General features: G+C 31.5%; 1 protein-coding gene across 1 annotated transcript; it reads right to left on the bottom strand.

Moving 5' to 3' along the window:
• Positions 1–1,767: 1,767 nt before the first annotated feature.
• Positions 1,768–11,692, bottom strand: LOC131927687 (ubiquitin-conjugating enzyme E2 2). Its single transcript, XM_059283448.1, has 6 exons — positions 11,595–11,692; positions 5,059–5,122; positions 4,846–4,877; positions 4,608–4,685; positions 4,181–4,286; positions 1,768–3,015 (listed from the first exon to the last, which is right to left on the bottom strand). The coding sequence occupies exons 1-6, from the start codon at positions 11,616–11,618 to the stop codon at positions 2,876–2,878; spliced, it is 444 nt and encodes a 147-aa protein (XP_059139431.1). The 5' UTR covers positions 11,619–11,692; the 3' UTR covers positions 1,768–2,875.
• Positions 11,693–12,165: the final 473 nt, after the last annotated feature.

Raw genomic sequence — 12,165 nt, 5'->3', positions numbered from 1 at the left:
AAAATAAATAGACATTGTGTTGTCAGGTATTTCTATTCAGTTCTTAGTACATTCGGAGTTTTTTTTTTTAATTAATGCAGTACAAAAATAGTATATTCTATCTAAAGAAAAAGAATGCACGCTAATCTAAAATACTGCCTCCTTAATAAAACCTAGTTTGTTTATTGTGTGGTAATCATCCTCATATTATATTACATGAAGGAGTAGATGTGGTTTGGTATTGTAATAATAGGCCTTTAGATATATTCTCGAATAGAGAGGTTGCATCCTCTATCGTCAATTTTCTTCCCTTTTTTCTAGTTTATTATTTCGAATAAATAAACTGGCACAACTGGTTTACTTATTTCTATTGTTTAACACGAAATTGTGAATGCAACCGTGAAAGTTATTTCTTTCAAAATGATGAGATTGAGATTCTCCTAATGAATCTTCAACAGCCAGTATTTGTAGTACCGAAATTTGTCACGATTTGGATCCCCATAATAAGAAATGTTGTGGTGTTGTGGTCTAATGATATACTGATCAATATCTATTTATCATTACATAAATGGATCAAAATTGAACCGAAAAAGCAAGAGTTTTTAAATGTGACCAATATGGCAACTCTCGCTATTAAATCAGGAAGCTCACGCATTCATTTCAGCTACCATAGTGTATTATATAGAATCTAGGTCTCGCCTTATACCGGATTTTTTTAATATAAACTGCGCTGCAAACATCTACAGTCCATTTTAACACGAAATATTTTTCTATCTATGCTAACATTTAAACACAAACCTTTCACAAAACAATGATATGCATTTATTTAGATTTAATATTTATAGTCGAAAAATCAGTTGCGAAAAATCCTGTTGGTTAACTTGCTAGTTCAAGATCGTATCTTCCTTTTTTTTTTAGACCAAGCGATCCATTGTCAGATGATCCGATCTGTATACTATATATATATATATCTTCCATGATCATAATTAGCATTCTCCATACATAATTAGCTCTCCTTTCATGAAAATAAACCAGACCCCCCCCCCTTTTCAAACAACAAATGTAATGAGTTATATGTCTGCATCCATTTCTTGATATTAAAGTAGCCTATTGTACTGTACCGTGATTTGTGTTTGGATTAACCGATTGCTTGAAACGTTTCTTGGCTGTGCAACACTTCTAAAGCTTGGATTAAAATCTACCTACCTTTAGTATTTAACAACCCATAATATCAATTTCGCTTAACATAAAATACTGTTTTTCTGTCTAGATTTGCTTACATTGCCTTTTTCCACATCTAGGGGATTCAAACTAAAGATTTGGATTTTTCAATCATCACACTAATCAAACCGACAACGCTCTGCCTTAACCTTGAGTTAACATTTTGAATTGTTATCATCAGCGGTTGGTAGATGGAGGGTTGGTGAGGCTATTGTGCATTACACTCTAGGTAACATTCAGGTTTCTAATGAAATGTGTTGTGGAGCTAGCCTGATAACTACATTACCCCAATCGATTTCAAAGTATACATCCTATTGTAGTGCATCAAGCCTCTGGTGAGTCTTATACAGATTTTTAGTTTTTAATCCTCTATTATTTATATCTGATCAACAACATCTGGTTAATATGAATGGCATGACTGAATGCTAATATATACACCATTATTTTTTTTAAAGCATTCTTACACACTATTGTGTCAGTTTGTATTTGTAAATTGAGTTATGAAACCATTCTCTTCATTGGAGTAATATGTATTTTAAAAACCATAGAATTTTACAGTGTCAAAGATATTATTATATACATGTATTTTATTCTCCACAATAAATTTATCCTTGCCATAAGTATGATTTTTATGCAGTATTTCCAGTGACTGCAGACAATTTAAACATATTTAGTACAGGAATTAATGAAAGGTTCATGTGGTGAACTACACATAAAAACAGCCCAGCTTAGTACAGACTAGAGGTTAGATGTTTGTATTAAATTTAACTTTTAATTTAACAGAACTATACTTTGAAAAAAAAATTTCACATCACTCAACTCTCACACCAATTTAACTATCTAATTCTATATAAATATAGAGCCAAAAAATCTCAGATGCGAGGATGAAAAAGCAGGTGACATTTCTCATGGGGGAGAGATAATAAACGACATCTGTTCATGCATAGCGTAGGATTTAATGTATAGCTGCAGACCTGTCGAGAAAATCAACATCAGCCCAAAGCCAACACATCATCTTTAAAACCTGATCAAATTCTTTGTGTGCTGTTGATCATCAGGAAATCAAGAATGTTTGTTGTATGCCATAACAAAAATATAGTCAATGGGTGGTTGAATGGGATTTCAAATAAACAGTGTCCAAGTGCCAAGTTTTGTATCAATGTCCATTTTAATAAGAGCAATAAATAGGAAACAAACCTTCATAAAAAAAATAAGCTAAATAGGACCATGAAATGAATCACAAATCAAATGTACATACGAATAGACTTGTGTCCCATTGTCAAGCTTTCATTGTATTCACACAGCAAGTAGAAATTTATGGGATGCTAAATGAAACAATTTCAGTACTAGTTAACAGTAACACAAGTGTTAGGCACCACCCCAACACCGAAAGTAAGTGAACAGAACTAAAAATAAAAACTTTAAAAACAAACTGCTGCAATCCTTTAAAAGTGATAATTTTTTTTAAAAACCCTAACGTTACATAGAAAGATATATAATATGGTGTAAGTAGGAGAACTCTAGCTTTTAGAAAAATATCTTTCTGTCTCAAATTATACTTTATGTACAATCAATAATATTGGAAGGAAAGCAAAATAAAAAGATGGTGTCCTGCTGTATGCTAGATGGTGTGTTTTCCTGAAGCAGCATCAACAAACAATGCTGCACTCTGACATCACTCTGCATATTTTGCAGTCCATTCTTTGGCTAGTCTGTTGTACTCTGTGCGATTTGTTTTAAACATTCTGGCAATTTCTGGGACCAACGGGTCATCGGGATTCGGATCTGTCAGTAGTGAGCAGATTGACAACAACACTGAAAATAGAGTTGGGGAAAATGGTTTAAAAATTGGTAGTTTTAAAATATCAAATTGATGGGCTGTTGTATGGTCATGCGTATGGCTATTAAACAAAATACATTCCCTTTACAGTAGCATAGACCAACAGCAAACACTGAAAATAGAGTTGGGAGAAAATAGTTTAATTGATAGTTTTAAAATAAAAATATGATGGGCTGTTGTAAGGTCATGTGTATGGCTATTAATCAAAATACATTCCTTTTAGTTATATCATCCTCAAACTCAAAAACCTGGTAGAGCAAATGCAAACACTTATTATTTTCAAAGGTGTAAGTCAACAACACACAAAACCTATCATTTCTCAAGAGCAAGTATGATCTTGTAGCAAGTTGTAAATGTTATATTGTTTCATTTAATAAGCTCATGGATACAGATGGCTGAAAATGCCCTTAGTTAACAGCTCCATACACAACACACAGCTCCATACACAACACAATGTGGAAAATTCAACTGGAAAGATAATTGTACAGCTTATAGGAATTTGTACAGAAAAAACCTACTGCAGCACTTGACTTGTATCTGGCTATTGTATTTTTTTTGTCCCATTTTACTCTTACAATAGATACACTTTTGGAATTCTTTTCTCTTAGTGAAGTTATCAGACAAATAAATGTACACTATTATTTTTAATTAGCAATTGGTTCCCACATTTGTAGAACTGCATATATGTAAAAAAAAAAAATGGAGTGTCATTACCAGCAGTAGCACTAGTAACAGTAATCTAAGAGGATTTGGGTATAAGGTTTATGGTATGGAGCCAAATAAATTGATTTTGATACTTTTAAAATATAAATAACAAGCAACATTTTAAATAAAATAGTAAATTTAAAACTAAAAAGTTACACAGAAGTCAGACAGCCAAAAAATATTTAAAACAAGAACAAAATAAATGAATAACAATGGAATTACAAAAGGGAGACAAAAAACTAAATAGGATTTCAGCCCGTTATAAAACCATTTGATTGTTTTACCTCCTGCATATTAACCTTAGGAATTATCTTATTTTAAGAACCATAAGAAAATTTAAAGTTTTCCAATGCTGACTTGCTAAGCTTAAAAGCCGGAAATTTTATTTTATCTGCTATAACTATAAGTTAAAAGTGTTTTTAAAAAAGAACAAACCTTTTGATATTGTGAGGGCAGGTGACCATTGACTTCTTAGAATATCTAAACAAATGCTGCCATTACTGTTGATATTTGGGTGATAAATTTTGGTGGAGAAAGCTACCTGAAATATATCAACATATTGCTTATAAACAACTGTTATCTTTTATAAAGATTTAAATAAAATACTAATATATTTATTGTTAGTGTTTCTATAAACTATAAGCTAACAAAAAATATTTAACATTCAGAAAGTTTTAAAAAAATGGATTACTGTAGAAGTATTGTCTTTTCTATAAATTAATTACTACGTAGTGTTTCCCTTAAGAAAATACAGAGCCTAAGGACTTTATAAATGTGTATCTTGTAATAACACTACAATTAAATGTCAATCTGGCAAAACTGATTAAACAAATACATTTTTTAATAAAGCAAATCAACTTACTTTAGGGGGTTTGAAAGGATAATCTGAAGGAAAAGTTATAGTGAGAAAAAACACACCACCTTGATAAGGACTGTCTGCCTGCAATTAAGTAAAATATAATTCATATTAAATACAAATCTTAGAACAGACAAGTTACAGGTACTTCTCTAAATCTAAAAATTCTTTAGTTAGTTTCACTTTCAAAATACAAAAAACTCACAAGAAACAATAGGAGTAAATAAATATTATAAATACTTACAGGACCTAGAATTGTTGCTTGCCACTGGAAAACTAAACAAACAATAAAGGATTAGAAAAAAAAAGTTGGTTTTTAAATAACTTAAAGAAAATAGTTATTTTTTACTCAAATTAAAATGTCAGCAGTAATTCCCTTAGGCATTAGCCATAATTATAACAGTGACAAAAAACACTAACCTAATGGCTTATATAAACCAACAAAATCAGAACTTACTGTCATCTCCGACTGGTCCAGCTGAGCAATTACATGGTGGATCTCTGCCCAAGTCTAATAATTCCTGAAAATCAGAGAAAGTAAGTGAAAATCAAACTTTTTTATAAATCTAAAGGCTAATTTTAACATTTTTAAATTAACACACAAAAAAAACAGTTGGTAAAAAATAAATAGGCTAGGCCCCTATATCATCAAATATTCCCAAAGTGAAAATAGTCTCATTGGCAAAATAAACTTTACAAATACACTGCAGACCTTTTTATTTTGATAAAGTTTTGTATTAGTCTACTTAAATAGCAGTTGTTATGCTTAAGGGGTCATCCATAAATGATGTCACGCTTTTTTTGATGATTTTTACCTCCTACCTCCCCTCCATCACACATCGTCTCAAAAAAAGCCGGACCCCTCCTAAACCCTAAAATGATGTCACACTTCAGCCTACAACCCCCCCCCCCTCAAAATTGCAGTTGAATTTATTTAAAACATCAATATTTTTTCCAAAATCTTGTCTGAACTCTGTCAAATAGAGTATTTAAATCAATTCCTATTATAATTTTCTAAAACGCGAAACAACGTCTAAAATTTTTTTTTCTAACATTGCTTTCTTATAATGCAAAAGTGTGACATCGCACCATCTGAACCCCCCCTCCCCCTCATCACGCACCATCACAAAGTAGGGACCCCCTCCCCCCTACGAGTGTGACGTCATTTATGGACAACCCCTAATAATTAGTATCCACATATCTGACAAAAGAGGGACAGTGACATCAACCCCCATTATAAGCCAACCTCTCAGCTAACATATTGTTATTGGTGATTAAGCCTACTTATACAAGCCTATATTTTATATGAATATCAAGGAACTAATTAGATAATAATCGCTAATGAAGGGAGATCATTTATTTTTGTTTATGCTTAAGGCACGACACTCAACACTAAGTGATCATGGTATGTGGCCAGACCTATTTAAATGAGATTGTTTAGCCTATATTAATGTTTTGAGTTTATATATAACACTATCACGTGCAAAGAGCCCGCCAGTTAGTTGAGGCCAGGCCTGGGAGATGTTCTGCTTGAGAAATAACGATTCGACTTGAAATATCGATCGGACAGATATGTGTACCAGTAACCTAACACCTATTTTTTAACAAGATTCTATTATCGGACACTGGTATAGAGGTCTAAATAAATTAGTAAACAGTAAACTATGTAGGCTAGTACTAGGGTTGTCGGCATCGGCCGAGTTCGCGGTAAAAACATGACCCGAAATCGCCCATTACTTTCTGATACCGGGCAAACGAGATTTGGTTTTGCATACTAATAAGTTTTTAATTTATGGTAATTAATTAAGTTTAAAAGGTCATTTCCTAATGTTAATTAAAAAGTTGGATGCTTTTCCCTTTGTTTTAATGGTTTTACGATCTGTTTGCATGCTGTCTCTGCTTTGGTCTCACCCCTGTATAAAGGTTAGTTTCAAATGCTTCAAAAACTCGATTTTTGAAAAGTTTCCATTTAGTTAAAGAAAGTTTCCAAAGCAGATACATCTCTATTTTATAGATATGATATTTGTTTTTGGATATTCTGACTTGGAAATTAGATATACTCATTTGAAAGTAGTCACTGTATGTAGGTCGCGGTGCCACCATTGTTATATTTTTTCATCCCGATCTGCCGGCTTTTAGTCTTGATACACAATACACTCTTGTGTAATAGTACTATGTAAACAACTCTCCTAATTGTTGTTTTAAAAATAATTTTATAGAACTATCTTTCCCTTTTCAGCTCTAAATTTAGTTTTGCTTGAAGATTTATATTTTTCCTAATATGTTTCATTTGTTTTCCCCCTGATTAGCCCTGATTGTAATTTCGTTAGACTAGACCTCACTACTGCATAGCCATAAGACATCAGACATTGATTATCTGAACCTGTCTGTTGCTATACTATAATTCAGTATACAAAACTATACAATGTATTGTATAAGCAAACATTTGTAAGTAGTCAAAATCAATAGAACAATAAGAATGACAATTATTAAAATGAGTAATAATAGTAGGCCTAATAACTATTTGCTTATTTTGTTTCTCCCAGCTATGGATAGACCTACTGAAATTACTCATTCTTTAGAAGAACTCAATAATCTAATTGATTCTTATAAATGTTTACAAGATTTTATTAAAGTTGGTAATTTAATCTGGTTTTCTAAAATTAGTAACAATAATCATCAAGCAGCACTGTCACTTTTAAAAGAAATAAAGAATAGTGATGTATTGACCTCTCGATATTGTGACATAGAAGTTAAAGCACTAAAGATCGCAATTTTCAATGCTGAAAAGAAATTTAAAGGCCTGAAAAAAAGCATTAGCAGCAACTGGAGTGCAATATCAAGTTTTTTAAATGAAGCTTATCGTTATCCCTTAGATAGGAAGCAAACATCTGTTGAAGTTGAAATGTATCCTTCTATTCCTGGACCTTCAAAACCGTCACCTGTTAAACATGCTCAAGTTCAAACATTTGACAAAGAACTTCGTTCAGATTGTGCCAATTGTGTATTCAAAAGAATATCAAATGAGAATCTTTTGAAAGAAAATAAAAAGCTAAAACAAGAAAAACTTTCACTCCTGAAAGCACATGCAGCATTAAAAAGGCTCTACCAAGTAAGAAAAATAAATCAAAAATTAAAAAGAATGACACAACGTCTGCATAAAAAGAAGCAAGAGATCATAAGTTTAAAACATACAATCAAGGCTCTTCCTGTACATAATTATGTTCAACAAAAGCAAAAAATTAAATACATAAAGAGAAGAAATAAAATTTTGAAGTCTAAAATTGATTCTAATACACTTACTTTGAAAAATAATAAACTGATGATTTCAAACCAATCTAAAGAAATTGTGTCCTTAAATCAAGTGATAGATGATTTAACTTGTCGCTTTGAAGAAATTACAAATAAAGAACGTATAATTACAAAAAAAGGCAAAGAATTTGACACAGACACCAGACTTTGCATGTACAAGTCCCTGCTCTGTAATGTGTCTGTGGCATCAGCTGGTGACCTGCTAGAATTTTTTATTGAAACAATGACCGGTCAAAAGCTTTCATCTGTGCCTAGTCAAACAACTGTAGCCCAAATGTCTCTAGAACTGGGCATCTTAGCAGATATCCAAATAGGTGAAGCACTGATGTTAAATAAAAATGTTACTTTGTCTTGGGATGCCACCCCAGTAGATGGAGCCCATGTCAATGAAATACATATTTCAACAGCTCCAGATAAACCCCTAATTTTGGATGTCAGAGAATTGCCTGGTGCTAAGGCTAGTGACTATGCACAACACATTTTTCAGTCTTTACAACATGTTACATCTTTATATGCTAATCATAAAAAAATTCCAGAGGCCAATGTTTCCATATTTTGTAAATCATTGATCCAGAAAATTTCTTCAACAGTAACTGACAGAGCTCCAGTTAACCACTGCGTTGTCCAACAATTAAATATTTTATTTGACACTCAAATTTTAGAGCTGAATTGCAATGTACATCCCCTTGATGGCTTTGCATCTGCTGCAAGGAAATCCATTTTAGAATACGAAAAATCATCTGGCTTATCTTCATCCACATCTTTACACCCAAAAGCTGTTCACTGTTTAATGGATGTCTCCAAATTACGTTACTCAATGAAGACTGGAGATCCACCTGGTTTTAAATTATTTTGTAAAAAATTTGACATTCCTATTGGAATGTTCATGAGATACGTAGGAAACAGAATGCATATTTTGTTCCACTTATCTGGTATTATTATTTTTTATAGAAAAAATCTGCTCACATATGTATCCAAAAATCAAGCTTCAAATTTAAAAAGAAACATCAAAAGTTATCTAGAAGACCCAATTGTTGTAGCACAACTCACTACCCTTGCTCTAATTGGAAAATCAATTACTGGGCCTTGGATGACCAAATTTTATTCAAATCAATCAAATTTAGGATTAGTTCCTGTTATTCAAGGCTGCCAGTCTGAATTTGAACGTTTTGTTTCAAGCCCTTTAGAAGTTCTTACTCTTAAATCAAATATTTTTGGTGAGCCTATTAATCAAGAAATTGATCCTGTATTAAAATCACTTATAAGCAATTTAGACCCTGAAACAACAGTATTAATTAAAAACATCATTCCAATTGCAGTACAGAGTATTTATTTAGTTTTTAAGAGGCAATTGTACAATTACATTGAAGGAAATTTGTCAAACCCTAGTAGCGAAATGATGGAACAAGCCTCATCAGCACCAGCACATAACATGGCCTCTGAAAGAGCTCTAGGTTTGACAGATTACCTGTGGAGACGGGCACCAAATTCCACATTTATGTTTATTTCTGGAAAAGTTAAGAGCAGGTTTAATGACACCATGTCATGGCTGTTAAAAAAACCAGAGGATGAGCTTAAAAAGACCATCAACTTTTCAATGAAAGAAGCTTACAAATTAAGAAAATTGAATCATCTAAAAATGAAGGCCAATGAGAAAGAAGCGTTGGAGAGACAAGTTGAAACAGAAAAGCTGTTTGATAAGAAAAATAGAAAAATGATAAATAAACAAATTAAGAAAGCTTTGAAAACTAATGATTTTTCCTCAGAAATTTTTAAAAGAAGTTCTCTTGAAATAGCCAATCAGTTTAATTTGATAACTGCAAAAACTTCTGAGCTGCCGACATTTTTAATTGGCCAACAAATTAATCATTTATGGGATGTTGAAGGCAAAGATGTCTTGTATAATGGAAGAATTGTTGATGTATATTTCAAAGGGCAGAAGAATCCTGAGAAATATCTGACAGTGTCCTACTGGAAGCCAGATGAAGTAGAAGATGAATCTGTTGATTACAACATCATTTTGACAGATTTTTTAACTGATCTAATTTTACATGATCTAATGTTAATTTAAACATTTATATCTCAAGCTGTCTGTAAATATTTGTATTCTTATGAATCTTTTTATTTTTATAATTGAAACATTGATGACTTCAGTTATAAAGTTGTAAATTGTGTAAATATAAATTTGATGTGAACAATTAGATATTGAGTTCTTCGACTGAGTATTCTTTAAATGTCTGGGTAAGAAGTACATTCCACAAAATAATGTCCTGTGAATGAAAACAAAATCAAACCAATCATGAATGGAAACCCAATCAATTACTAAAATGGAAAAAATTGTGATGATGATTATAAAAAAATCTTGATTTGCTTGTCAAAACAATTGATTTATTGTTTATTTCAGATTGTTATTTATATGATCACAGGCAGGGTATTATTATTAAAGTATGGGATCTAGTTTTCTCCAGCCGGAGGAGTTTCACTGTTGTGGGTAACGATACAAATAAAATTGATACAACCCTGCTTGTTGATCATAAAAGTATCAATTTATCTTTGGTGCATGCATCTTCTTTGCTAAGTAGTTTATGTTCTACTAGAAGTTAAAAAATAAATAAGTTGTATTTTGAAATACCCTGTAAGTATAAGATAAGGCTAATGCAGTTTTAGTAAAATGCATTTCCGCAGTTGAGGTAAGTATTCTGTGCATGCAGTTTCGGTTGAGTTTAACGGTCTACTAATTCTACTAACCTTTTTTCATATTTGGATATTTAAAATACAAATATTTAGAATGAAATACCTTTATCTATTATATATGTATATCAAACATTACTCTAAAAATAACAATACCTATAAATTAATGTAAAAGAACATAGTGCGTTTTTTAATGTAAGGGTAGATATTTCATCAAAAGTATACTATCTCTTTTTTTTTCTTCAGTTTTACCATGTATATATCTTCCCTATAACATTGTAGACAAACTCTGCAAATATGAACAAAATCCAACTGAAATTAACCAAACTATACTCATTTATAGATACCCTATGATGACTTGTCACAAGTGGCCAATGTTAAGAAGAGGGTTTTGTACCCCCCACGAAAAAATTCATAAAAAAAAAACTATTTGGGATAGAAAGAAATTTTTTTCTGTTTTGTTTTCTCCTGAGAGAGATCTACAAGAACATATAATTTTTATTTTAATATGATGAAATTTGTGTTTTTACCTAAATCCCTACTAGTACTAGTACTTGACTAAATTTACTAAAATCTTAAAATTAAAATGACTTCAAAATCAAAAACACTTGTTTAATCTTGGATGCTCGCTGATTTTGACATAGAATCTAGATCTAGTAAAAGATTCATGAGATAATTCTAAGAAGAGAAGAGAGAAAGATAATATAGATTCTAGAATCTAATCTCGTGATCCTTCTAAATTCTAATCTAGATTCTAGATCTAGTGACTTGACTGGCTGGTGGGTTTGGTAATAGATCTAGATCTAGATCTAGATTCTAGATCTTCTAGTATCAGTGGAGAACAGGATAGAAAGAACAAGAAGTCAAAATCAGGCTAGATTGGGTGCTGGGAATTACAATTAATTACATTTCCGAATGAATTAAGGCGATGGTACGCACAATACAAGACATTCCGAAGTAGTGTACATATTTATTCTAAAGTTTATGTACCTTCTGGATCCTTTTCATTGCCATTATGAATTAAAAGTTCTGGATATTTCCTCTACCAGTGGTCTCTAAACAGCCCTGAAGAAATCTAATTTTAGAAATGAAGTATCGTAGATGTCTGTTATCCCGGTTAAGTATCGATATTATATATTATATACTATAATAAAATGGATAAATAAAATGATATACTAAAATGTTTAAGTATTTCTAAACATTATTAATTATATGTTGTTTAAATTTATAAAGAATAATATATACCGTTATTTCTTTTTACATAATCCAAGAATCGTTCTCCTATTTTACAAATTTTGTATCGAACTTTTTATTTTTAAAATGGACATGCGCAAACAGAATTTCCGGCAGTCGAAAATAGCCCAGGGAGTTCCATAGGCATGGATAATAATAATGTCGTTTTGAAGATATTTTCATTTATGGGCGAACAGATCCGTGAACTTTAAAAAAAATTAATAAACTGAAATAATTAGTTTATACGAGGAATTATATATTTGTCCCCAAATAGCTTAATTCTTACGGGATAAAGATATGAATTAACATTGGATAGAAACTTATTGTT

The sequence above is a fragment of the Physella acuta genome, unplaced genomic scaffold (genome assembly GCF_028476545.2).
Source record: "Physella acuta isolate Inbredline_101_S28 unplaced genomic scaffold, ASM2847654v3 ptg001429l, whole genome shotgun sequence".
In the NCBI taxonomy this organism is placed as follows: domain Eukaryota; kingdom Metazoa; phylum Mollusca; class Gastropoda; family Physidae; genus Physella; species Physella acuta.
Note: the sequence above shows the minus strand (reverse complement) of the source record. Positions and strands in the feature narration are given on the sequence as shown.

What these genes read in the sequence shown, in the direction of transcription:
- LOC131927687 (XM_059283448.1), bottom strand. Translation starts at nt 11,618, where the DNA reads ATGGCAATGAAAAGGATCCAGAAG. An exon ending in AAGCAACAATTCTAGGTCCT is followed by an intron (nt 4,686 to 4,845) that starts GTAAGTATTTAT and finishes ACTTAATTGCAG; the next exon opens with GCAGACAGTCCTTATCAAGG. An exon ending in ATCCTTTCAAACCCCCTAAA is followed by an intron (nt 4,287 to 4,607) that starts GTAAGTTGATTT and finishes GATATATTTCAG; the next exon opens with GTAGCTTTCTCCACCAAAAT.